Genomic DNA, 24402 nt, shown 5'->3' on the forward strand with positions numbered 1-24402 from the left:
GGGGGGTCAGGACCTGCACTGGGGTCCCCTCTGCTGGGGGGGGGTCAGGACCTGCACTGGGGCCCCCCCTGCTCGGGGAGGGGGGGTAGGACCTGGCCTGGGGAGGTAGGACGTGCCCTAGAGGGGGTCCCCTTTGTTTCGGGGTATGTCCTGCGTGGTGCAGACCCCTCTTCGTTAGGAAGTGCCCTGCTCTGGGGGTGCCCTCTGCACCGGGGCATGCCCTGCTCTGGGGGTCCCGCACTGGGGCAGCCCCTCTGTTAGGGGCATGCCCTGCACTTCGTGTTGGGAGGCCCCCTGTGCCGGGGGGGGTGGTGGGGAAGGGTCTTTGCGTGGGGACCACCCTGCCCTGAAGGACCCTCTGGGGCTGAGAGGAGGGAAGCAGGACATCAGGGATTTCCCCCTCCCTCGAGTGTAWCACAGCATAATACGAGTGAACAAGCAACAAAGTGGAAATGGGAACAAAAGTAGTAACAGCTAGGTTAATCTTTAAGTGCTTATTTGTTTGCAAATGAAGTATATCACAGCCAAAAAAGATTTGTTTTCCCCCTAAAATTTAGATGGTCAATATATTGTAAAGGCTGGGAGACAATGATCTGAATGGCAGTGTCACCCAGAAGGTGGATGCTGCAGATATTGACTGTGTTTGGACTGCTTTAGGAGCTATTTCTGTGCAACAGGAAAATACTTTGCCATTGCCAAAATGCCTCCTTAACAGGAGTAAGATACTTTTATTGCTTTTGTTCATGTCAGTAGGAAAAAAAAAAAGAGACAGTGTTGGGGTCAGTGGCTTGATTTTAAAGATGCTCTATTAAAAAAAGTCGAAAACAACAAATATGAAAGATTTTTGTCCAYGAGCTGGTGTTTTTCGGCATGTCAGCATGGAAGGTAACAGTTRTGGCAGACTTGATATCCTGAATGTAGAGTGACTTTTACAAAGGCTGCTGATATTTTTCTGGTGCTAAATATTTGGTGCTTTTTAAGGAAGTCAATGATGGAGTAGTTGCATTAACAGTTTGTTTAAGAAATTTACAGTTAATATGCACACAAGATGTGCCCAGCATGGCATTTGTCACTTTATAGGGTTGCTTGGGGGACAGGTTTAGCTCAGCTGGTTAGAGCGTGGTGCTGCTAATGCCARGGTTGTGGGTTCAATCCCYGTATGGGCTATGCTGAGGGTTGGACTAGATGATCTCCAGAGGTCCCTTCCAACCTTACCGTTCTATGATGATCATCGATGATGATTCCAGAAATGTTTCTCCTCAACGCATGATCAAATGCGGGCCTGTTATTTTCTGTTGCATGGCTGGACGTATTTCAGTTACAGGACAGGGTTTCATGTGCTTCTGTCCCATAAATAGATCTATATACCAGTTTGAGGGACCTGTGAGCAGGATGACAGCAGGTAGCAAGTTGAAGGCTGCATGTGTTGCTGTGGCAGGTTCTGCTCAGTCTGTGGCTGTAATTGGTTATGCTTGTCCTAGGCAGATGGTGAATGGAAAGTGCGACTTAATAGCTCTCGTTGAATCAAAAATAGACAGCATATTGTTAAAATTATAGTTCCAAATTCCTTTATTTTTCTCATTTTGGATTTCTGGCTGGTTATCTAACACACAACTGTCTCCAGTTCCCTCATGTACCTAGTTACTACTGGAGAACAAGCTTGAATATTGAAGATACAAAAGTTGCYCTGGCACATTAGGGCTTTTAACTGCTGAATGAATTAGATCACAGCCTAATTTAAAATGGAGGTGTCATCTGGTAAATGAAATAGAGTGCATTCTCCGTGCTTCCTGTTAGACATTCATCCCTGTGCTGGGGCTAACATTGGAACAGAACTAATAGAGGGTAACTATACATTTTTCACAACCTCAGACTTCTATACTAGCACCTTTTATAATCCTACTCCCAGGAAAATAGATGCTTTCTAGAACTTCCCAATACTGATTTTGACATAGTGAATATTATTTTATAATAGGGACAAACAGCAAGCTAGGATTCYTTTTTGTCTTTCTAAGCTGGAATGATAAATACAGGACTTGATTCTGCTCGTGCAAGAAAAAAGTGCAATCAGAAATGGTCCTTGCTGCCATTGCTTACCTTATATTATTAATCATGTCTGAATATAATTAATTGGACTGTGAATAGTGAATAAAGAGCGGGTGAGTGCTTCTTAGTAAAGGGACACCAAAGAATCCAAAGGGGGAAAATKAGATGGTTGAGGCTGCACGTATCCTGGAGGAAAGTAAGTTTTGTACTGTTTTTTTTCAATAGAAGCTGCAGCACAAATGCAGCATCTGTTATTTGTCTCAGACCCAAGTGATTAAAAAAARCCTGTGTGCTGTTTGCAGCAGTGTATCCTTCACTAGCAATATCTCAGTGCAGCAAGATGTTTAGTATCTTTTCTCTGGAATAAAGAGAAACCTCTCGAAGGGAACTAAGCGAGGAAAGAGGYTGAGTGTATGGATGACGCTACTGTTTTGGTTAGGGAAGGCTCCAAGGAGCAGAAGCATATAAGCAAGCAATGACTGGGCTGAACAATGGAAAGCTAAATATAGCCTAGGTAAGTTTTAAAGTGTAGTTTCCTTGGAGGCATGACTTTGTTTTTCATTTTTTTAGATTGATAGGCCATCTCCATGTGTGGGATCATACAACTGTAGAAAATAGGACTGGAGAGGAAGCCCAGAATTCATTATCCCATCCCTTTCTTGTATGGAAAGACCAACTGTATCTTAGCTGTTCTGAACATTTATTTGTTTTAGTGGTATAAACATTAGTCCCAGAAAAGGATAGGTTAAATTTTGTTTTGGTGTGTACATTATCCTCAGAATTCATAGTCAAGTTCTGGAGCTGCTTACTGCTCCCTGTTGTAGTGGTCTAATCAATTGCTGGTTGATCAGCTAGTTGATTGCTAGTAACAAAGAATTTGTCAGTGATACATAAGCCAGAAAGAACACAGCTAGGTGTGTTCTTAGACCTTAGTCTCATTTTCAAAGGAATTGGGGAGAAAAAAAAAGTTTTTCTAACATCCTTAGTCATTTTGGTTTGGAGTCACTGAGACAAAATATACAAGTGAGATCCCACAGTGATGATTTTAGAGTCTTAGTTTACCCTATCCCTACTAAGCGTTTTTAGGAGAGGAGAAAACGGGAAATAGTGTATATTTCTTATTTTTATGGCTTCCTCAGCTGTGTCCTTTTCAGCTGTTACCTCTGAGTTTTCCATTGTAAAATAGTAATGGTTATTTGTACCTTATTTTTCAGCATAATGCAAAGGGCTGTATGTTACTGCTTGGAAGTGTTTTTTCATACATGCGCTATTCATCAAATTTAATTCTCCAAACTAATCTCTAGAAATGCGTTTGTGTCAGTATATCAGCCAATCCACCATTGCTGTATGTTGTTTCAGATTTATGGCCACCAATGACTTGATGATGGAACTGCAGAAAGATTCTATAAAGCTAGATGAAGACAGCGAGAAAAAAGTTGTGAAAATGCTTTTGAAATTGCTGGAGGACAAAAATGGGGAAGTACAGAACCTTGCTGTCAAGTGGTAAGAGCCTCAGCAGTAATTACTGTATTTCTTGGCAGTGCTGAAACTGTCACAGACTCCAGAGAGTGCATTAGAGTGGAGCCTGGCCCTGCAGTGTTGGCACCTTCCTCAAACCTCCTTTTGTAAGAGCCTTTCCTTCTCATGCAAGGCACAGCAGTCTCTGTAGATACTCAGAAAGAGTGAATGTACAGGTATCTTTGTGAAGCAGGATGATTTTGGAAGCATTTCAGTGTTTATATTACAAACTTTACTACATTGAAAATAACATGCCTAAGATTTTATTTCTTCAGAGAGTAGTCCAGATAAAAATTTTGGACACCGAGTGCCTTTGTTTTGGAGGGCTTTGAAATCCAGTGCTGAATTTCCCTGTGGTCCTGTCTTTGTTAGAGATGGTGTTAAATTGGTGACACATATACGCTTTGAAAAATGGCATTTGAATTTCAGGCATTCTGAGTCCTACTCTTCAAAGGCATTTCCGTTAAAGCTTATAATGCACTTGGTTTTCTACTTCGTCTCCAAGTCTCCAAGTTTAGTCTGTGCCATAGCTTTGCTTTTGACCATTTTAATATTTTTAACTCAAATTTAAAAAGCAGAAGGTCCCTTTATTACTGAATCTTCTGATTAAGTGATCCTACTGCTGACATGTTGTTTCCTGTCTCTTTCCCCCAGCATATCTAAATGGGAGTGTTCATTCTAGAAATGAAATTGAATGGGTCAGTTCACGCACAGGGCTCCAGAAAGGTGGGCCATTTAAAGACAACTTTGGGTTCCTGTATTCTTTCCTACTGTGGCTCTTAYTTCTCTTCCTTTCTTTTTAATCTTATACTGCTTCTATCCCTGTAACCTGTGACCTTTGGCTCTTTCTTTTTGAGTTCCACTACCCTGATTTTTCCCCACCTGTTTTGGCCCTGTTCTTGTCTTGAGTTTGTTCCTTCTATTTTTTAAAGATAAATTGTTGGGCACTGAAAGAAAGAGAAATTTCTTTGCCTACTTATCTATGGCTTTATTAACTTTACTTATTACGATCTCGAATTCATTCAGAATGTGATAATTAGAAAGTAAGCTTCAAAATGAAACCAGTAATATTTTCTTTCCGTAACTTAGGAAGTACTTAAAACAGCTAATGGCCGGTCAGTTATTCCCAATCAGGTGGCAAATATCTCTAAGAAGGAGGAGGTGTGACATTTTGAAGGACACTGGCAATAGAAATAGGCCCAAGCATGGATCTGTGCCACCTACGTAAGGATTCAGGAGTAAGTTAGGAAGCCACTTCAAAGGTTTCACAGTTGATTTTTATCATCTAAAACAAAGGTTTTATTTCTTCAGAGGAAAGCTGAAATTGCAGTTTGCACCCAAAAAACCTCCCAAATTTGAAATTCAGATGCAAACCTGTCCTGTTCCTGGTCCTGTGTTTTGGTTCCTCCTCTCCCCARTTTAGACCACTTCTTCAGCTTCTCTATGCCTCAGTCTCCCTGCCTGTAAAATAGGGATAACAATCAGCTCTTTTCTGTTCTGTATTTTCAGATGTAGGGTTGAAAACGGTTTTCACTTGCACAAAATCTTACTATTTTGTATATTTTTAACTCTCATATTTCAGAGAAGATACTCTGACTCTAAATAGCTATTATTGTCCTGATTGTTGAATTTAAGAATAATCTTGTGCAGAACGGGCTCTATGTGCATTTGATTTGTGAACTCTGGGAAACACTGTGCCTATAGTGCTTACTAAGCAAGTTGTTAGGAGTAGTTGTGGCATACTAGGAAGGGGACTTGTGCCTGTCCATGGGTGTTCCATACAATTTGCATTACTGGAATTATACCAAAAAGAAAAGGGGGGGAGGAATGTACTTTTGTTCAAAGACACTGTTGCTAGAAGTGAATGTTGTGAAGTGCTAGCACCATGTCTTCTCATACAGCTCTTAACAAAATGCAAGTCATCGAGGCTCATGTTTTGAAAGTCCCATTCAGCTCTCACTGAAGTTTGGGACTTTTACCACTGACTCTGGGAGCAGAACCTGTGTTGTTGGGAGTCCTGCATGTCTATCTCTTTATGGACTCTGTAGAAAAGCTAGTATTCTTTCTTTACAGGCCGTATAGGCATCTTGCTTTTATAATCCCCAGGGAGCAGTGGCTATGCCTAGTATTATGCAGCGTATTCAGCCAAAGAACTCTAGTCCCAGTTGTCTTTTCTGGATAACATTAAAAAAAAAAAAAGGAAAGAAAAGATTATTAGTCTTTTCTTTCACTCCATTTTCACCTGACTATGTGCATAGCATACTGAGAGAAGGAAAAAAGAACCAAAACCTTTTGGAACTTGTTATTTGAATATATTTTTGCTCTGGAACAGCAGATATTTTTAAAATTTCAGAACCCTGTTGAGAAAAAATGGATAGGAAAGGAAATGTTTGGTTCTCATGGGTTTTCTGAATATGRAGGACAAGATCTGTAATACTCAGTTCAACCACTCAGTTTTGCCTAGTTCCCACAAGGAAGGGAGCAAGCAGTGATTAACATCCCATGTCTGACTGGGGGCTTAAAGTGCAGCCACCTCACTGCTACAGCAGGCAGCTACTGCTCTGCAGGTGGTAGCAGCCCATGGGAAAYAGAAAAATACATGTAGCACCTGTTGAGAATCTCTATTCAGGCCTAAATCCTACCAAAATAATCCTGACTTGAGCATCAAGAATTACCTGGTGGTGGTAATCTACAAGCTAGAGCTCCAGTTCTCTAGCTAGGCAGACCTTTGGTGGGAGAGGAAGGTGTGGATCTCTGTCACTTGTGGGTCGTGGAGCCATGGACAAGGTYACTTCACCTGCTGAATAGCAACATGTTGTCAGGTTTGGAATCAGATTCAGTGTGTTTTCCATAGATGTTTATTACAACAGAAGGATTGAATTTCCCATGCAGTGTGATGTTTCCACTCATCTGTGTTCATTTCTTATGAATATTCTAGCAAACAAATTTGCTGGTTTGTGAAAGAGTAATTTCTTAGGGGGTACAGAATATTCATGGGAAACAAAAGCACTTTTCAAAGATTTAAGTCCAGTTGATTAGGAGAGGAAAGCTGCAACATATGATTTGTTGAAATACAGTTTAGACTTCACATTTTAAGTAGTTACCTTGTAAACAGGTGCAAATAAAAGTAAATAATTGCAAGCAAATACTGACAAATACTCTATGCACAATTTTGAATCCAAGCTTACCAGCTGGAAATGTAGGTTCTTAACAATTTTTTTTTTCAAAAAAAAATGTGCAGGGAAATGAAGCTGTTACTCAAATCAAGTCTTCCATCTGTTGTAATTCAGAGACTAGCTCAAGTAGAGGTTTTCAGACATGTGACAGAGGGCAATAGGTGGTTAATTACATGTGCAAATCCATTCGGCATTTTTGATATATTTTTCAAAACCTTACTCTAAATTTTACCATTATTCTCTTTAACATGGTCAGTCTCATTCTAAGTCTCTGTGTCACAATTTCTGAGCTGGCTCTTCCACTAAGATCTTAATTGGCCTTATGTTTGCAGTAAGTTAAGTATCTTCCTGSAAATCTGATCTAAAGCTCCCTAAAGGCTGATGTAGTTAACTGAGGCAAGAACATGGAGTACACGAGCCAAGAGGCATAACATGTACTTCTGGGTATCAGTACRCCATACAGATGTTTTGGCAATATTTGTACTTGGGATTGAGCTGCTCTTTGAGGAGTGAGTCTGATCTGTCCCTTCTGACAGTGGAGAGCAGCCCTTTTTCTGTTCAGTCTCACTGACTTCTCCTCCCACAGTCTGGGCCCACTGGTTGGCAAAGTGAAGGAATACCAGGTGGAAACCATTGTGGATACGCTGTGTACAAACATGTTATCAGACAAGGAACAGCTGAGGGACATCTCCAGCATTGGGCTGAAAACTGTCATCTCAGAGCTGCCACCAGCTTCTACAGGTAAAACATCTGCCCCTGTTTGCCAGWCTGAAGCCATAGGGAATCACAGCCTTTGGGAAACAGAAAAAAGTGTAGTTCAGAGCCTAAACGTTAGAGATTTCTCCTTCCCCTGTTAGACTGCARATAGTGGAATAAGGAGGAAAGATAAGCTGAAACTGAGATATCAGTGTAATTAAAGATGAGACAGAATGAAAACTCTTGAGTTGGTCACCATAAGGACACTTCAGTCCGAAACTGCATCAGAATTCTTGCAGAAATCCTCTTTTTTTTTTTTTCCTTTTTTTTTCGGTATATAGTGATCCCAAGATCCCAATGCATTCAACTTGGGTTCAAATACTGCTGTTTAGGCAGCCTGGCAGGGCTGTTTGATCTCCACATCGGCAGTGCCAGCACTGCACCACCTCCTGTCTGCAGCCCTGCTGAGGTCATTGGAATTTCCAAAGCTGCCCTGGCTGCTTCTGCTTTGTGCAGAGCTAGGTATCCCAAAAATGCAGCAGCAGTTCTTCAGTATATGTCTGAAGTGCCCAGAGATTTAAGCTAGCTGCCTCTGCAGCCATCTCGTGCCTCTTTTGTTCATTCATGGCAGGTGGCTGTGGCAGTGATATCAATTATGGATTTTGGCTTCAGAGGTGAACTGGGATTAGTATGCAAATACTTGCTGAATTTTTCTCTCAGTTTCTGCAAAATGTTAAGCTCTTGGTAGCCATGCTTTCAGAAGTCTTCATTTAACATACATCATGTGAACTGAAACTGTTTTAGYGCAGCAATAGAATAGATTTCCTTAGCAGTTGGGATTGACACTCTGTGGGTGGAAGGCAGCAAAAGTCATGCGAGTTTGTTGCAAAATGGAGAGTTTGGACATCTCCCTGTGTGCTTCTTTCTCCCTTACCCTGCTCCGTGTGCCCATTCTTGCTGTGGTACTGGCTGGAGCAAAGGGGAAGTTTGAAATAACAGCCCAACACTGTGTGTCTGAGATGGACTCCTTTCTCAGTGCTGGTACAGCAGTTGATGATACTCCTAGGATGCTCCACTTCTGCTGTGTCTCTGTTGCGACAGAAAGGTAGTGCTCAGAAAGGTAGTGTTCAGAAGGGAAGCAATTGCCCCTTCTGTTGAAAGTTCTGTGGAATCTGAAGCTGCTCATGCTTTACGCTGAACACCCTGGGGAAAACAAACAAACAAACAAACAATGTTGGGACAGGCCCACCCCAGCAGGAAGACCAAACTTGTGTCTGGGCACTCACCTGGACTGTAAGAGATCAAGGTTCAAGACTGTGATTGTAATCTCAGCACATCCTTGAACCTGGGCTATATGTTGTTCTGGGACAGATTGTCTAGCTTTACCCCTAAATTTCATTGTGGAACTGAGAAACAATTTTTGTCAGAAGTAGTGTTTCCATGGAGGAAACCTTGATCTGTTGAAACTGAACTGGAAGCTCTGCTTCCAGCATTGCATGGGCCTGGGAGCTAGCTGTGTGAGACAGCCAGACTGTTCGATGGTAAAAGGCACTCTCCAAGAGCAGAAGCTTCTTCCAAAGAGTTAATGCGCCATACCCCAGGGGGATACCTTGCTGCTTCCAGCGTCTGTCCCCTGTCTCAAGCAAGCGCTACTTTTCTTGTCAGCTCTCCCTGCGATGATTTCTTTTTTTAATGTAGGAGGGATTGAATGGTTCTTAGYAGTATAAAAATTGTTTTCCTAACTGACAGCAAGGAAAAATGTCTCTCTTGTAGGCTCTACCATGACAGCAAATGTGTGCAAAAAGATCACAGCCCAGCTGACAGGAGCCATTGGCAAGCAGGAGGATGTATCTGTGCAGCTGGAGGCGCTTGACATCCTGTCAGATATGTTGAGCAGGTAGCAAAGGATTTTCTTCTGGCAGCTATGTACTGCAGGGGAGTGCACTTTATGGGTTTGCTTTTGATTTCTGTATTTCCCTAATCTTACTCTGAGGACTCAGAAATAAAGAATTTTTGTCGACTGCTACTGGGGAAATATCTTGGCAGAGCAGATTCCCCAGCAGGGATGAGAGACAACATGTCAAGCCCCTTTGGGAATAGCAGTAACAGTGGTGAAGTATCCCACAGAAGCTYAGTTCAAGTAAATGCAGGGAGAAGGGTGAGGGAAAAGAAGGGAAGTTTATTTTAGCTCTGTGATCTGATCACATATGCATTCCCCCACCACCACCTTGGCTGCCTTTTTCTCTTATTACGTAAGTCAGAGTGACAGTGTCATGTGTCAGCTGCACACAGGACCTTATCAACAAAACCTCAGTTCATCCAGAAGGAGTCAAAATTAAACTCTTCCATGATGAAGACAAGTAACCTTTCCCTGTGTTAACAAGTCAGTGTTAAAACCACTCCCTCCCCTTTTTTTGTTTTGTTTTAGGGCTTTTTTTCCSCCTTGAAAATGCATGAAGTCTTCATAGCTGAGGGACTTTCATTTCCCTTGTGCTGGCAACGGAGGCTTTTTCCCTGAAGATCTGACTTTTAATTTCTGTCTTTTTCTGTTGATTGCAGACTAGGAGGGACACTCTACTCTTTCCATTCCTCCATCCTGAATTGTCTCCTTCCCCAGCTGACAAGCCCCAGGCTGGCAGTGCGCAAAAGGGCCATCATTGCCTTGGGTCATCTTGTCTTRACCTGCAGTGGGAACATCTTCTCGGAGCTCACAGAGCATCTGCTTGCTGAGCTGAAGAGGAACGAGTCTACTTCTACCACCAGGACTTACATCCAGTGTATTGCTGGCATTAGTAGGCAGGCTGGGCACCGCATAGGTAGGATGAGTAGCTTGAAATGATGCCGAAAAACACGCATATATTTTAAAGCAGCTCATTTTTAGTAGTAAAAGAAGTGTGTTCACTCTATTCGTTATGTGCTTGTGCTTTGTGATTCCCCTTGGGGTTCTGATTTGGCTCTCTGATCTCCACTAGGAAGAGAGGAGACACTGAACTAACTCTCTGGCGGCCRTTCTGTAGTGCCTTTTATCTCAAGGTCTTGCAGCACTCCCCTGATCTTAACGCCTCTGTGAAATAGGGCAGCAGATTCACCCCATTTTAAATGAGAGGAGAAATGGAGAGGCAGCATATTGTGTTACTTGCCTAAAAGACCTGCAGGAGCTGAGATTAGGTCCTAGAAGATTTCCAGTCACAGCTCTCTTTCCGTGACCAGAATGACAACAAGGTGCTGGGAGCAGTGGACAGGAGCTGAATGCTGAAAATCCGTGCTAGGCTTGTCTTTGGGCTGCCAACTCCTTGCCTGTAAGGTCCAGGGAAGGAACGCACTTTTGGGCATGAGAAGAAAGTGGCAGATGGCTAAGCTGTTAGCTGCTTAGATAAGTGAAAGCTGGAATGATTTTCACTGCTGCTTACTTTGTGCTTCCCAGGAGAACATCTGGAGAAGATAATTCCTCTAATTGTTCAGTACTGTAACGTGGAAGACGATGAGCTGAGGGAGTACTGCTTTCAGGCTTTCGAGTCTTTTGTGAGAAGGTGTGTGCCTCCATGTCCTTTTGTTGTATATGTCTGCATTCAGCATCCAGGGTTCAATGTTTTCTTGCATGTATTGCTGTGGGAAAAAGACAGCCCAGGARTGAAATCCCATTTTTACATGCGGAGTTGGGCTGGAGTGCATGAGCTGTTTTTCCTCAGCATGTGYGTGGATGTTTCTGTATTGATTTTGCAGGAGTAGAAGCTTTTCTTGTTTTTGGAGGATCCCTCAGCAAGAAGGGACTGTCTTGCTCCTAGTGCCTGAAGGGAGTGGGAGGAAGGTGGTTCAGGTACAGAAGTTGCTGACCTGCAGCTCTCCAGTCATTTGGTCAGAATTTCTGTGCTTGCCTTGGAGAAGGAGTCCTACAGAGCTGCTGAAGTTCTCTTCTGTGGCAGGGGAAGAACTGAATTAGATGGTGATTTCCCCTCCCCCCTCCTCTTACAGAAATTATTACATCCTCTCCAGGGGGATGTGATCTTACTTCATGCACTGTGGGAAGGAGAAGCTCTAGTTTAATAACAAAATTTTTAAACATTTTGCTAAGTGTTTTGGGATCCTTTTGAGATGAATTGTTTTATTAGGATATGKGAAATTGCTTATTCTTGGATTTATTAACTCTTAGGATTTTTATTTGCCTTGATAGGTGCCCAAAGGAAATTGACCCTCACATCCCTAATGTGATGGGTTTGTGCTTGAAATACATCACTTTTGACCCAAACTACAACTATGATAATGAGGAGGAGGAAGAGGAGATGATGGAAACTGAAAATGGGGAGGATGAAGAGCAAGGTGCCTGCTTGTGAGGTTGACTGTACTCAGCAGAACGCTTCTCCCCTTCCTGTTCTCTCTCTGCATTCATAATGTTACACTTGCCTATCCCCATTCAGATCCATGTTAAGACAACTGTCTTAATTCTCTTAAATGGATTATTTTAATTTCACAGTGATAACACAGCTGTATGTACAGAATTCCAGCAATGATTCTGGTTTTGCTAGTTTTACTTTTTTTTTTTTTGGACAAGCTTTTCAGATCTCTGCTTGCCTAAGGCAGTGGGGGAGATGCTGAAACTCATACTGTGAACTAGCTTCGCAGAGAGCTAGATCAAGAAAGCACTGCCTTTGCTGACCCTGCTGATTGTACGTGTCTCTCAGAGCACATTCAGCAGCCAGCCAGGCTTAATACCTGGAAATCCTGAGAAGCAGCTGCTTTACCATCTTGATTGTTGGAAACACTCCCTTTTGCCCCCCAAAGAGGCCAGTGTTGCCTGCAGCCTGCCAGGCAGACCTCCAGCCCCTGCTCCAAGTAGTTAGTTTTATATCTATATGCACAGGCAACAGCCCCTCTATGGGGAAGCATAAGCTGTGTCATTCTTTGCTCTTTGGCTGGTCTGGACTTCTGCTGGTTGAACCAGTGGTTTGAATGCAGGTGTAACACAAGATTCCTGCCTGTCTGGATAGCCCATCTGGCATATATGAGTGAGGAGGTTCCTTACTGGGGTCCTGACAAAACGGTATTTTTTGAAAAGAAAGGTGTTACAGGCAAATCTAGAAATTGCAGTAAAACAATTACYTACTGTTCTCACTATGTCTACTGGAGTGCCATGCAACATTACCTTTTCTAACTCTGGCAGCTAGCCAATGTTTGTAGTTTATTCTGGCTAGAATGAGAATTGGAAAGGTAATGAGGAGTTTCTTTGATGTGATCTTCCTTATTTACAGAATGGACAAACTCCTGTTTCCCTGACCACTTGTAACATCAGGCAGACAATCAGGACTTCATTGCTTCCAAGTTTTCCCAGCCAGAACCTCTGTCCGTGTTTGTCAGAACCATGCTGGTTTGTTAGGCTGGAACCTTTCCTTGGTTTCTGTGATTCTTTCTCTTGTCTCTCCATCTGCTAAGCTGTTTTCCATGTATGCACGCTGTCCCTGAAATCAACAGCCAGACGAAGTTCATCCTTGCTGTCACCTAGAAGCTACAGAAACTATACCTTTGCCTTTGTGAGGTTATTTGCTTTTTTTCTGCAGGAAAAGATACATGCTTAACTGCTATTTTAAATGAAAGGCTGCAATTTAGATGTAACAGTTTCAYTGCAACTTAACACAGCCTGTAAATATTGTAGACACAACTATTTTTAATGGATGGTAGGTGTTTTGTAGTAGTCGTAGTCCCTTGAAGAAAAGCATTTTTGTTTACTTTCATACTAATTGAGGTAAGCTACTGGCCAGCTTTCTGGAGGATATGTTAAATGTTCTGCTAATAATATTGTAACATAGTTTTGTGCCATTTAGCAGTTTCTAAAACAAATATATACTTATTTCTGGCTCCAGCGTCTGGGAATCTCATTCCACCTTCATAACAAAGGCCTTGATGCCAGAGCTGGAGTGGCCTTCCCAGCAGGTGTAGCAATACTGAGGTTTATTCTCTGTCAGTCCTTACTAGGGATAGACGGATCTGAGCTCACATCAGTACAGGGCAGCCCTGACTCATATCAGCTGTCCTAATGCATAATGATGTCTGTAGAGATTGTACAGATAATCCACCCCTAATGTTCCCACATACGTGTGGCATCTGTTTGTCGGGTCAGTAGCTGGAGAGGGAAACTCCGAGGCACTGAGTGATCTTCTTGTTCTGGTTGTCTTGTAACAGTGTACCTCGCTTTCTCTTGATTCCTTTCCAGAAAGCGATGATGAGTACAGCGATGATGATGACATCAGTTGGAAAGTCCGCAGGTCTGCAGCAAAGTGCCTGGAGGCCATTGTCAGCACCAGGCAYGACCTCCTCCAGGACTTCTACAAAACCCTTTCCCCAGTTTTGATAAGCAGATTCAAAGAGAGGGAGGAGAATGTCAAAGCGGACGTCTTCAGTGCTTATGTCTCCTTGCTGAAGCAAACACTGCCTATTCAGAGCTGGCTGCATGCTTCAGATGTCACTGGCAAAGATGATGTTCCCCTCACAATGCTTCAGAACCAGGTGTGTGAGGAGATGGTCAACTGGATTAAATCGAGAGAGCAATGAGAASAAATAGATATTGTGCTGTCAATTAATGTGGCTAGTAGCTAAGCCTGAGAACGCAGTCAGTTAAAGGAGCCTTTGGATGCACAATCAGTGGGGACTAAATCTCCCAGGGTAACAGCTGTCTGCTTTCYTCCCACCATTCCCATGGAGAGACCCCTGAGGTGTAATCTACACTGGCCCCTGGGTTAGTCTCTGAAATATGTTTGCAGACTGTGTAAGAGACATTAGCCTTTGGGTGAAATTCCAGTCTATTGCCTGACAGTTGCTCCAGCTGCTGCTCAGGAACTCATTGAATGAATCATGGTATAAATGTATCAGGCTTTAGCCATTGGAAGCTTATTAATGGTTGGATCCAACCAGCAARGTTATCACAACATGCAGCTCTGTTATGGGAGAACAGCCAGTTGGCTCCAGAACAGCTTGCTGTGGCTGTGTACAGAGACTGCACACCATTGCTGATCAAACTAAAGGAAATGTTGGAAGTGATWTGTTTGTTTGTTTTTTTATTACATGCTGTTTTAATTCAGAAATATACTGGAGGGATACAGTCAGGATGATTTAGCCACATGTGTTGATCGGGATTCTGACCAGGGTCCTCCTACTGTCATGGTCTATACAAGTCATTTTAGAAGAAGATGGAAGCAATACTGGAAAGAAGAGTATTACTATAGAATACTATGCCTRTGAGAGAAGCTTTTTCTGGCTAATGCTACTAATGACTGGTCAGTGCCTTGAAGCAGATTTAAAATCTAACTGATAAATCTTCTATATGTTTGAGATATATTTATTTAAATAACTTGCACCTCAGTCCTTAATTAGATTTGGTTTTTGATTTGGTGCACTTCTTTAAGCTTCCTTATTAGAAGATCATACTCACTTCAGAAAGGGTTGCATAGGGATCTGTTTGCAAGATTTTTCTTTGAAATTCTACAATCTTCTGTAATGCATCCTTAATCTATGCTCTGATGAGCGATTGGACTGTTTCTTGCTGGCTCCCTTTCAGTTCTCTTGCTGTACTGTTAGTGCCTCTGGCTCWGCCTTTGGCAGCATAGCTCTGTGCCCGAGAGACTGGGATGACTGATGTGTTTCTTTCTCATTTGCTTTTCCAAACTGCAGGTTCCCAGCATTGTCAAGGCCTTGCACAAGCAGCTCAAAGAAAAGAGCATTAAATCCAGACAGGGCTGTTTCAGCCTCCTGACAGAACTGGCTAATGTTCTTCCTGGTTGCCTGGCAGATCACATCCCTGCACTAGTGCCTGGTAAAGCTTGTCTGTGGGCTAGGGATGAAGGAGTGGGGTTGGCTTAATTCATTCATATCTCTGGTAATGTGTGTGCTCCTTCCCTGCATGTTCTGGTTTTGCCCATATCTGTTGGTCTCACTGAAGGCCAGGGTAAGTATTTCAAGTTCATTTCCACAGTTCTCTGACAAGATGCATTTAGGCAGGCCTGTTCCTGCTTCCATTGAAACTGGCTGGAATCGTCTCCTAACCTGCTGCAATCAGGAACRCATTAGTGATATTTTTGTCTTATAAAATGTAGTGGCATTTTAAAAATTACTTGTATTGGCTGATACATTCCTCCAGTGTTTGAGATTTCCCTGCCTGGAAGTTCATGAAACATCTGAGACTGCTGACCGACTTGTAATACTAAGGTCCTGCCTTGGTTCTTGATATGAATGTATAATAAAGACATAAAAAGTCTCCTGTGATTGTCAGTGGACCCAATCTGCGCACCTCCCTCTTATGTGTTAGTAAATTGCCAAAAAAAAACGTAGTACAAAAACAAATGAACAAAAAAAACCCCACAATGTATTCAAACCAGTCAGCACATGACTTTGGGTTTGGCAAGCAGGATTGTTGTAAATGTTTCTGGTCAGTCTTCTGAGAAACATAAATATGTCCATAGAAATTGGATTTGGAAGCATATCCCTTCTTAAAAGGGTATTCCATCTTTAATGGTCCAGTTATGTTCTTAACAGTACTAAGAGGCATTCTAAAGCTAGATAAACATTAGAGCCTCAGCTTCTTTTTTTTAAGATTTCCCACAGATGAATAAACTTATGAAGAAACGTTCCTGCTGCGTGGAGTGCCTTGTGTTCAGACTAGATTTTCCCCATCTTAATTTCTTGCCATTTTATCATAGTTATTTGCACTTCACTAACAATTCCTCTTCKTCTCAGCCCAAGATGACTTTTCTAATCAGCCTTCTAAAAAGTTTTTGTAGCCAATCATCCAGGGCTGCTACGAAGAACAGTTATGTCTGAATTGTCAATTCCTTGAAAGCAGAAAGACAGCAGAGGTAGTAACCCTGTTTAAGGGTATGTATCTTTTGGGTGGGGGGGAAAAAGAGTTTCCAACTGTGTCCAGCTATTTAAGATTTAGGGAAGCACTTTTATTACAAGGCCCCTTGAAGAAATAAGACAGCAGTCTTCCTTGTCTCTTTGCACAGGTATTGTTTTCTCCTTGGCTGATAAATCCAGCTCCTCCAACATGAGGATTGATACACTGTCTTTCCTTCAYGTCCTCCTCTGCAACCACCAGCCAGAGGTATTTCATCCGCATATCAAAACCCTGCTACCTCCAGTTGTGACCTGTATTGGAGACCCCTTTTATAAGATCACTTCAGAAGCTCTACTGGTCACCCAGCAACTTGTGAAAGTTATCAGGCCCTTGGATAAATCTTGCACTTTTGATGCCAAACCCTATGTGAAAGACCTATTCTCTGGTACTCTGAAGCGACTGAAAGCAGCTGATATCGATCAGGAAGTGAAAGAGCGAGCGATCTCATGCATGGGACAAATCATCTGCAATCTGGGAGACCATTTAAGCACTGATCTCCAGCCAACCTTGAAGATATTTCTGGAGAGGCTCAAAAATGAAATCACCAGATTGACAACAGTCAAAGCATTAACTTTAATTGCTAGTTCTCCACTTAAAATAGACTTAAGGCCCATTCTAGGGGAAGGTTTCCCCATTTTAGCTTCCTTCCTGAGAAAGAATCAACGTGCCTTGAAACTGAGCACTTTGACTGCTCTGGATATCCTAGTGAAGAACTACAGTGACAGCCTCAAGCCTGCCATGATAGAGTCAGTCCTAACGGAACTCCCTGCTTTAATTAGTGAGAATGACATGCATGTTTCCCAGGTGGCTATCATGTTCCTTACTACCTTAGCTAAGGTTTGTCCATCCTCCATCTCTAAGATCAGCGGTTCAATTCTTGCTGAAATCTTTCAGCTTGTCCACTCACCTTTGCTGCAGGGAGGGGCGCTGAATGCTATCATAGATTTCTTCCAGGCTCTGGTTTTGACAAAGACAGCCACCATGGGTTATTCGGAGCTGATGAAGCACCTGAATGCACCTATATATTCCTCGGGTTCAGCTGGGGCGTCGGTAACATTACACAAACAGGCTTATCACTCTGTCGCAAAGTGTGTGGCAGCCCTTTCCTCAGCCTGCCCCAAAGAAGCCCCTGGGGTAGTGAACCAGTTTATCCAGGATGTAAAAAACCCCAAATCCAGCTCTGCTGTTAAAGTGCTAGCCTTCCTTTCGCTGGCAGAGATGGGGCGCACCATGAACCTCAGTGCACAGAAAGAGCTCAAAACGGTCATCCTGGAAGCATTCACTTCCCCCAGCGAAGAGGTAAAATCTGCTGCTTCCTATGCCTTGGGGAATGTCAGCGTTGGGAACCTTARAGAGTATCTTCCCTTCATGTTGAAAGAGATTGGAAGCCAGCCCAAAAGGCAGTACCTCCTGCTGCACTCTCTGAAAGAAGTCATCAGCTCTTCCCCAGCAGACAGCCTCAAACCTTACGTCGAAGATATTTGGGCTTTGCTTTTTAAGCACTGTGAGTGCACAGAGGAAGGGACACGCAATGTGGTGGCCGAATGCTTAGGGAAACTGACTTTGGTGAACCCTTCCGAATTACTGCCTCGACTGAAAAAGCAGCTGTCGTCAGGTAATGGGAAGGGCCCTAGAAGTGCCTTGTTTTGCTGGAAAATCCTCTTTTAGACTGCTGGTGGGTACAACAGGGAGCAAAGCCAGTCTGCAGAGGTGAGAAGGAAGCAAGAGGGATCTTTGAAAAGGGGTTTCAGAGGACTACCAGGTTGCGTGGGTGGAGGAGGAGGTTAGAAACAGGTACTACATGCAGAGGTTGTGCCGRGGCAGGATTTAAACAACAGATCCTCTGTTCTTACCTCTTCATTACATGTGTAGTGTAAACGAGCAGATTAGGTACTTTAAAGATACAGCAATGATTTTGTCCTCTGACCTTTCACTTTTTTTTGTTTTTAATTATTTTTTTAATTTCCATCTTTATTGCAGGTTCTCCACATGCCCGGAGCACGGTCGTAACTGCAGTCAAATTCACAATTGCAGACCAGCCTCAGCCTATTGATGCTCTCCTGAAAGGCTGCATAGGTGGGCTAATAGAAACAGTGGTGTGAGCTGGGAACATTAAGCATCAGGCATCATTTAGCAGATCTCTAGGGATTTCTCACACCTATGTGAACCTAATCCAGTCCAGTTTTTCATTCTTGTTTCTTTGCTTTTGAGATTAAAGACCAACATTGTCGTGCGAGTCCTTGTTAAATGGTCTGATACTTTGCTCTCAGGCATGTTCCATTCATGACAGAGTTTTTTGGGGAGCATAAATTGCCCTTGCTTTTCAGTTTATGAGTCAAATATCACACAGACAAGGATCTTGAAAATATATACTATATTGACACAGACTTTTGCCTACAGAGCCTGCATCTTGGATCTGTTGTACAAAACTGAGCCTCCTGCTTCAGAGAAGTGTAATCAGAGCAATTAGTAAAAAGACTTCCTTGAATAGTGAGGCTTCTGTTTCGATTTTAGGATGAGGTCCATGGTAGCTAGAAGCATGCTGTTTGTTCTAAGCCCAAATGCAGATAGGTCRTGTTTCTTCCAATTACTATATCCCAAATGAAGGGAGGGAAAGCCTCTCTAATAGCTCTGTTAGACTGTGCCCCTAGAGTTACTTTGCCATAGATGGTTTCATATCCAGGCTCCCTGAAATACATGGTGGTGGTCTTGGTTCATGAGCAAGTGCTTCTTGGAGAACTGTTAAACCACTGTGACAGGACTGATTTGTGTCTTCTTATCCCAAAGGTGACTTTTTAAAAACTCTTCAGGATTCAGACTTGAATGTTCGACGTGTGGCTTTAGCCATGTTTAATTCTGCTGCTCACAACAAACCTTCTTTAATCCGAGATTTGCTAAACGCAGTTCTGCCCAGCTTGTATAATGAGACGAAGGTCAGGAGGGAACTCATCCGGGAGGTATGTCATTGGTTTGGCTCAAGTGCAGTGCAGCAGTGGCTCAATGCACGTGAAGCTGAGGTCAATGTATGTGATGCATTTGGGCACTGAGATTGGAACCAGCTGGGCTCAGCAGGGTGGGGAGAAGCACGTGAGGCATGAAGTGGTTTCCCTGTCTGCTGTTAGGTGACCAGCTGCATTTTTTTCTCGTTTAAGGTAGAAATGGGGCCATTCAAGCACACAGTGGATGATGGCCTGGATGTGAGGAAAGCTGCTTTTGAATGCATGTATACGCTCTTGGAAAGCTGCCTTGACCGGCTGGATATCTATGAGTACCTGAATCACGTGGAGGATGGACTGAAGGATCACTATGACATTCGGGTAGGTGCCTTTCCCTTAACTGCTGGAGGGTGGTGGAAGTAATTGATGTTACTTACTTCTTTGGGAACCTGGTCTTGAACTGAGCTGATGTGCAGCCATGGTGTAGAATGTCCCTGTCATGCTGCTTTCCTGTTGTTCTCTGTAGCTGCTGCAACCTTTCACCAAAACATTTTCCAGCTGTATTTTGACTCTGATGGCCTTGAAAATACAATGTTGATGTAGCCACTTTTATAGGAAAAGTACCTAACTCTATCTAAAATATCAGTGCATTGTCAGTTGCCCTGTATGACCAGCAGTATTATCTTAAAAAAACATCAGCGTTGTGGATGGTCTCRTAGCTTGGTAGGAAGTACTACATCCTTTTCCCACTGCTTGATATCCRCTTAGAAATGGGTACAACAATGGCACAACCCCTATGGTGAATGCAGCTATTTCTCTCGCAAGCTGTCGGATTTTAGGGAAACTTTAGAGGATGACATACATACACACCTGGGACCAGAGCCCCAACGGGCAACTGGTGTATATCAGCTTCTAAACAGGTACGTTCCCCCCAGTAATACCAAAACTGTTATAAAACCCCAAGCATAAAGGAAAGAAAACCATTCCAGGACAGGTGCTGTGAAACAAGCACCATACGAGCAGCATGGAAATGCAGGGAGAACAAGCGCGTGGGTGTCCGTAAACAGTATCAGCGCTCAGCCGCGGGGCTGGAGGGTGTTGCGAAGCAAGGCCTGTTCTATTTTTCCTTGTCTGTCTAGATGCTGACYTTCATCATGTTGGCTCGCCTGTCCACACTCTGCCCTAACGCGGTTCTGCAAAGGCTGGAGAGACTGATCGAGCCCCTCCGGGCAACCTGTTCCACAAAGGTAAGAACACACGGGAAAAATGACATGGTATGGGTGGACTCTGCCAAAGAAGCCACCTGTGCTGCTGGCCTTTGCTCTGGGTATTGCTTCTGAGCAGCCTTCTCTCCAGATCCTTCTGGTTGCTCGTTCARTGTCTGTGCTTTGTGCTTGCATAGCCTTTTCTGAATCCCTGCTAAAGCACTGCTTTGGATTTTTAGGTAAAAGCTGGTTCCGTGAAACAGGAGTTTGAAAAGCAGGATGAATTGAAGCGATCAGCAATGAGAGCAGTAGCTGCTCTCCTAACAATCCCTGAAGTAGAAAAAAGTCCAGCGATGGCTGAATTTTCCTCTCAAATCAGATCCAATCCTGAAATGGCATCACTTTTTGAAAGCATTCAGAAGGATTCTGCCTCCTTATCCACCACAGAATCAATGGACATGAGTTAAGATTCTGTTTTACGCCCATCACCTTCCTGTCCTCATAACGCATTAACGTAACAGATCCTTCATCGATGGGCTAAGGRAGAATGTCATTGAGCTGGTCTCAACTGCGAGAGCCCCTGCAAGTCATTGTGCGCCGAGGAGAGAATGGCTGGATCCAGCTGCACGCGCAGGAGCTGGACGCCTCACTGAGTTGTAGCAAGATATACGAGTCTAGGAAAATGTGTTCATACGTAGGGAATGGAATGAAAAACATAAGTATACTGATTTGTCAGCAAGTTATTAAAGGGCGTACAAGGCAATCTAAATTTAGTATTAAAAATGGAGACCGTTTCCTGGAATGCTTCCCTGCTGCGGTACAAAAAGTAGTAGTTGTTGGGTTTTTTTTTTAACTCTGCACGTGCACTTTCTACCCCAAATTGTTTGAAGAATGTGTTTCAATTGTTTCACTAAATAACATGGCTAAAAATTTTAAGTCATGTATTTAACTGGTGATGAACATCCTAATTTCATCCCAATTTTAAAAGAGGGGACTGTGTTAAAGAACTAGCTAAGCTGCATGAGCCACATTGAGAACACTTATCACCCAGGCTCCCTGCTATTGTACGTAGGACAAAAGTCACAAGTGTGATGCTGGTATTTTAGTATTTCTGCAAAGTTTGGGTGATACAAAACAATCATGCTTGACTGCCATTATTACAGTTTTAACTGTGCAAAATAAATACCTCAATCAGCTGTCTTCCAAAAGAGATCTACTTGATTGCATTACAGAACTAATCTGCCAATGAGTATTTCTTAACGTTAAACAAGGGCATAGCTGTTCCCTTTTGAGCAGCTCAGTGTTTCTATTGCAGGACTAGCCACCTGCACAGTCACATACCAAAGCACTGGTAAATGCTGAACTTTGGTCATTAAATGAAAGAAAGAAAAATGCATGCTTTTTGAGGAAAGCTGCTATTCAATATACTAGTGTCACAGCACTAAAACAGGCGAAGGCCATTAACTAGCATTGTAAAAATATAAGCACTCCGTGCTGGCGCTTTCATAATTTGAAAATTTACCTTAAAGTGGCTGCCTTGTTCAAATTCTGCTTTGCACAGGAAAAGAGCCTTTTAAGAGACACGAGAGAATGTAATAGTTAATTAGAGAATGAGGCCACCATGACACCCTTCTTGTAGCTGTGGATTTGTAATAAGCTTTCATTTTTCTGTTTTTGACAAGAGTGGTTGATGTGAAAACTATTTATAGCGCAGTGTGAAAGAACATCCATTCTGCTTGAGTGGTATCAAAAAAAAAAATAAAAATATACTTATGAAGCTGCATGCACTTCTGGATTCATTAATAATCACAGCAAAGTTACAAATTGCTGCCAGCAGCCTAGAGAGCACAGGAAAAGCAAATAATCTGCCTTTGCTTTCATTCTACTAAGACTTCAGTCCCTATGGTTGGCTCAACCATGGGATACAGCCCTAGTCCTACTTTCCTAAGGTTATTTGGTGGAGTATCTAAAAGGAAGCAAACAGCTGAATCACAGCAGGAAATACTGAACAAAGTACACTGCTCTAAGACCAGTGTTAGACAGTGAGCACAAAATAGTTTGCAACTGGAGACGTACTGCTGCCTGCAGCGCTCTTCAGAACAGAAGTACTCAAAAGCAGGCTGCTACCCCAGCTGGGAACAGGCAAAAAAGAAGTCTTTGCCTTTGGCGATCTAAAACAATTCACTACAGTTTGTTTTCACTCTTTATTAAATACATCTCAGCTGCAGAAGACATTTATTCGTTCTCTTCACTGCGCAATCTGGCATTTGGATTGGTGATCTTGATTGCAAGTTGAGCTGCTCTCTCCACAATTATCTTCCGGTTCTTYGAAGACACGTTGTGAGCAATCTCTGCGCAGTACGACCTGCGGAAACAGCGCGCGTGTCAAGCGAACCTCAAGCCAGGACTCTGACAGCAGAGCAGGCCAGTTGCTCAGGAGATGCCCTGTTGTCAGCGCAGCAGATYGTGCAAGTTTTACTGCACAAAAAAAAGACGCCACATGCTCTGTATTCCAACACCYGGCCCACTCTGACCTGAAGGCACGGACTCGCCCTTAGAACAGCGCTACCCCCTGCTCAACTTTTTTGAGAATGAAGAGACTTAAATAGAGAGTTTTTAATATCATTCTCCCCCAAATTATCACTCTTACCACTTTCATTTGAAAGAAGCAAGTGCTACAGGATTTAGGCCTGAGTGTTAACAGAAACGAAACGACAGTTCTGACCACTATTTTTACCAAGATGGGTGTATAATGCTGTTGCCACCATGGTAATGGTTAGCTGAACATCCAGGTTTGACAGCCCCTGGGAAGTCACGTGTATGCTTCCCAGCAGCTGCGCTGCCACAGAAAATTTCTCCTTGCAGCACCAACAAACCTTCCCATTCTTAAGAGCAAACACTTCCCCGGTCTTCTGCCCACAGTTCTGCCCCTCCAGACTGCACGCTGCCTTCCTCGTCCCAGGAGGGGAGTCAGTGCATCTGGCAGCGGCAGCAGAGCAGCACGGAACCAAAGCAGAGGGCAGACCCTCCAGCAACGGTCTCGAACAAGTACGTGGAATACGCAAGAGATCCGTGAACTTACTTGTTACTCATCATAAGCACCTCAAGTTCTTTGACATTGTGGACCAGAAACTTTCTGAATCCTGTGGGCAGCATGTGCTTTGTCTTCTTATTGCTCCCATAACCAATGTTTGGCATCAAGATCTGACCTTTGAACCTCCTGCGAACTCTGTTGTCAATACCTCTTGGTTTACGCCAGTTACGCTGAGGAAACACAGAAGTATTGAACAGCCAGTTATGAGAACAAACCAGCATGAAAATGCCTGCACTGAAGTAACGGCTCCATCCAAAAGCAGCCCTCCCCCCTCCCCCCCAAAAAGATCCATCACTCCAAGCTGTTTTAATATTCTAACACCCGGCCCATTCTGACCTGAAGGCAGGGACTCACCCTTAGAACAGCGCTACCCCTACTTCAAACACTTGATATTTATGCCCTAAGCAATCATACAAATCCTAAAAGCATCCACATTTGATTTTCCTATTAATTCATTTTCTGAACAATGTCAAAGGACATTTTACCTTGATCTTAACATAGCGATCAGACTGATGGCGAATAAACTTCTTGGTCCTCTTTTTGACGATTTTAGGTTTCACAAGAGGTCTGAGAGCAGGCATGGTGTCTAAGAAAAACAGAACAAGTGTGAGAAAAAGAATGCAACAAAGCAGTGATCTGTTATTCCAATCATACCTGTAGCAGACTATCTTCCGCTCACTAGCCACTTTTAAAGCTAGCGAGGGAATGGGTATTCCTCTGCAGTGCCTTTCCCTCCCGCTTCCGAAGCTGGAAGAGTACTGACAGCTCTCCAGATGCGATCCTGGGAGGTCACACATCAGTCAGACAAGGTGCACAACAGCGCTCACAGACATTTTTCTCATCACCCCCC

General features: G+C 43.2%; 2 protein-coding genes and 1 non-coding gene across 4 annotated transcripts; 1 reads left to right on the forward strand and 2 right to left on the reverse strand.

Annotated features, from left to right (window-relative positions):
- Nucleotides 1-526: 526 nt before the first annotated feature.
- On the forward strand, nt 527-22241 carry LOC146593648 (cullin-associated NEDD8-dissociated protein 1-like). Of its 2 annotated transcripts, none has more exons than XM_085308878.1 (15): nt 527-717; nt 3406-3549; nt 7327-7481; nt 9210-9333; nt 9996-10252; nt 10861-10966; nt 11608-11753; nt 13642-13934; nt 15096-15237; nt 16427-17932; nt 18298-18393; nt 19105-19274; nt 19470-19634; nt 20393-20500; nt 20698-22241. In XM_085308878.1, exons 2-15 carry the CDS (start codon nt 3410-3412, stop codon nt 20923-20925), a joined length of 3636 nt encoding a protein of 1211 aa, XP_085165004.1. In that variant the 5' UTR covers nt 527-717; nt 3406-3409; the 3' UTR covers nt 20926-22241. The 2 variants fall into 2 exon arrangements, with proteins under 2 accessions (XP_085165004.1, XP_085165005.1); XM_085308879.1 differs by lacking the exon at nt 527-717 and adding an exon at nt 4219-4290 and having other exon boundaries at nt 3468-3549.
- Nucleotides 22242-22648: 407 nt separating this feature from the next.
- On the reverse strand, nt 22649-24230 carry RPL32 (ribosomal protein L32). The gene is made up of 4 exons (XM_085308882.1): nt 24207-24230; nt 24038-24138; nt 23541-23722; nt 22649-22823 (listed from the first exon to the last, which is right to left on the reverse strand). Exons 2-4 carry the CDS (start codon nt 24131-24133, stop codon nt 22694-22696), a joined length of 408 nt encoding a protein of 135 aa, XP_085165008.1. The 5' UTR covers nt 24134-24138; nt 24207-24230; the 3' UTR covers nt 22649-22693.
- On the reverse strand, nt 24205-24343 carry LOC146593650 (small nucleolar RNA SNORA7). The gene has a single exon (XR_014896346.1). It is a non-coding gene; the product is annotated as a small nucleolar RNA SNORA7 (small nucleolar RNA).
- Between the last annotated feature and the right edge of the window lie 59 nt (nt 24344-24402).

This window comes from Rhea americana, unplaced genomic scaffold (assembly GCF_003343005.1).
Source record: "Rhea americana isolate MKP2758 unplaced genomic scaffold, rheAme1 scaffold_286, whole genome shotgun sequence".
Taxonomy (NCBI): Eukaryota; Metazoa; Chordata; class Aves; order Rheiformes; family Rheidae; genus Rhea; species Rhea americana.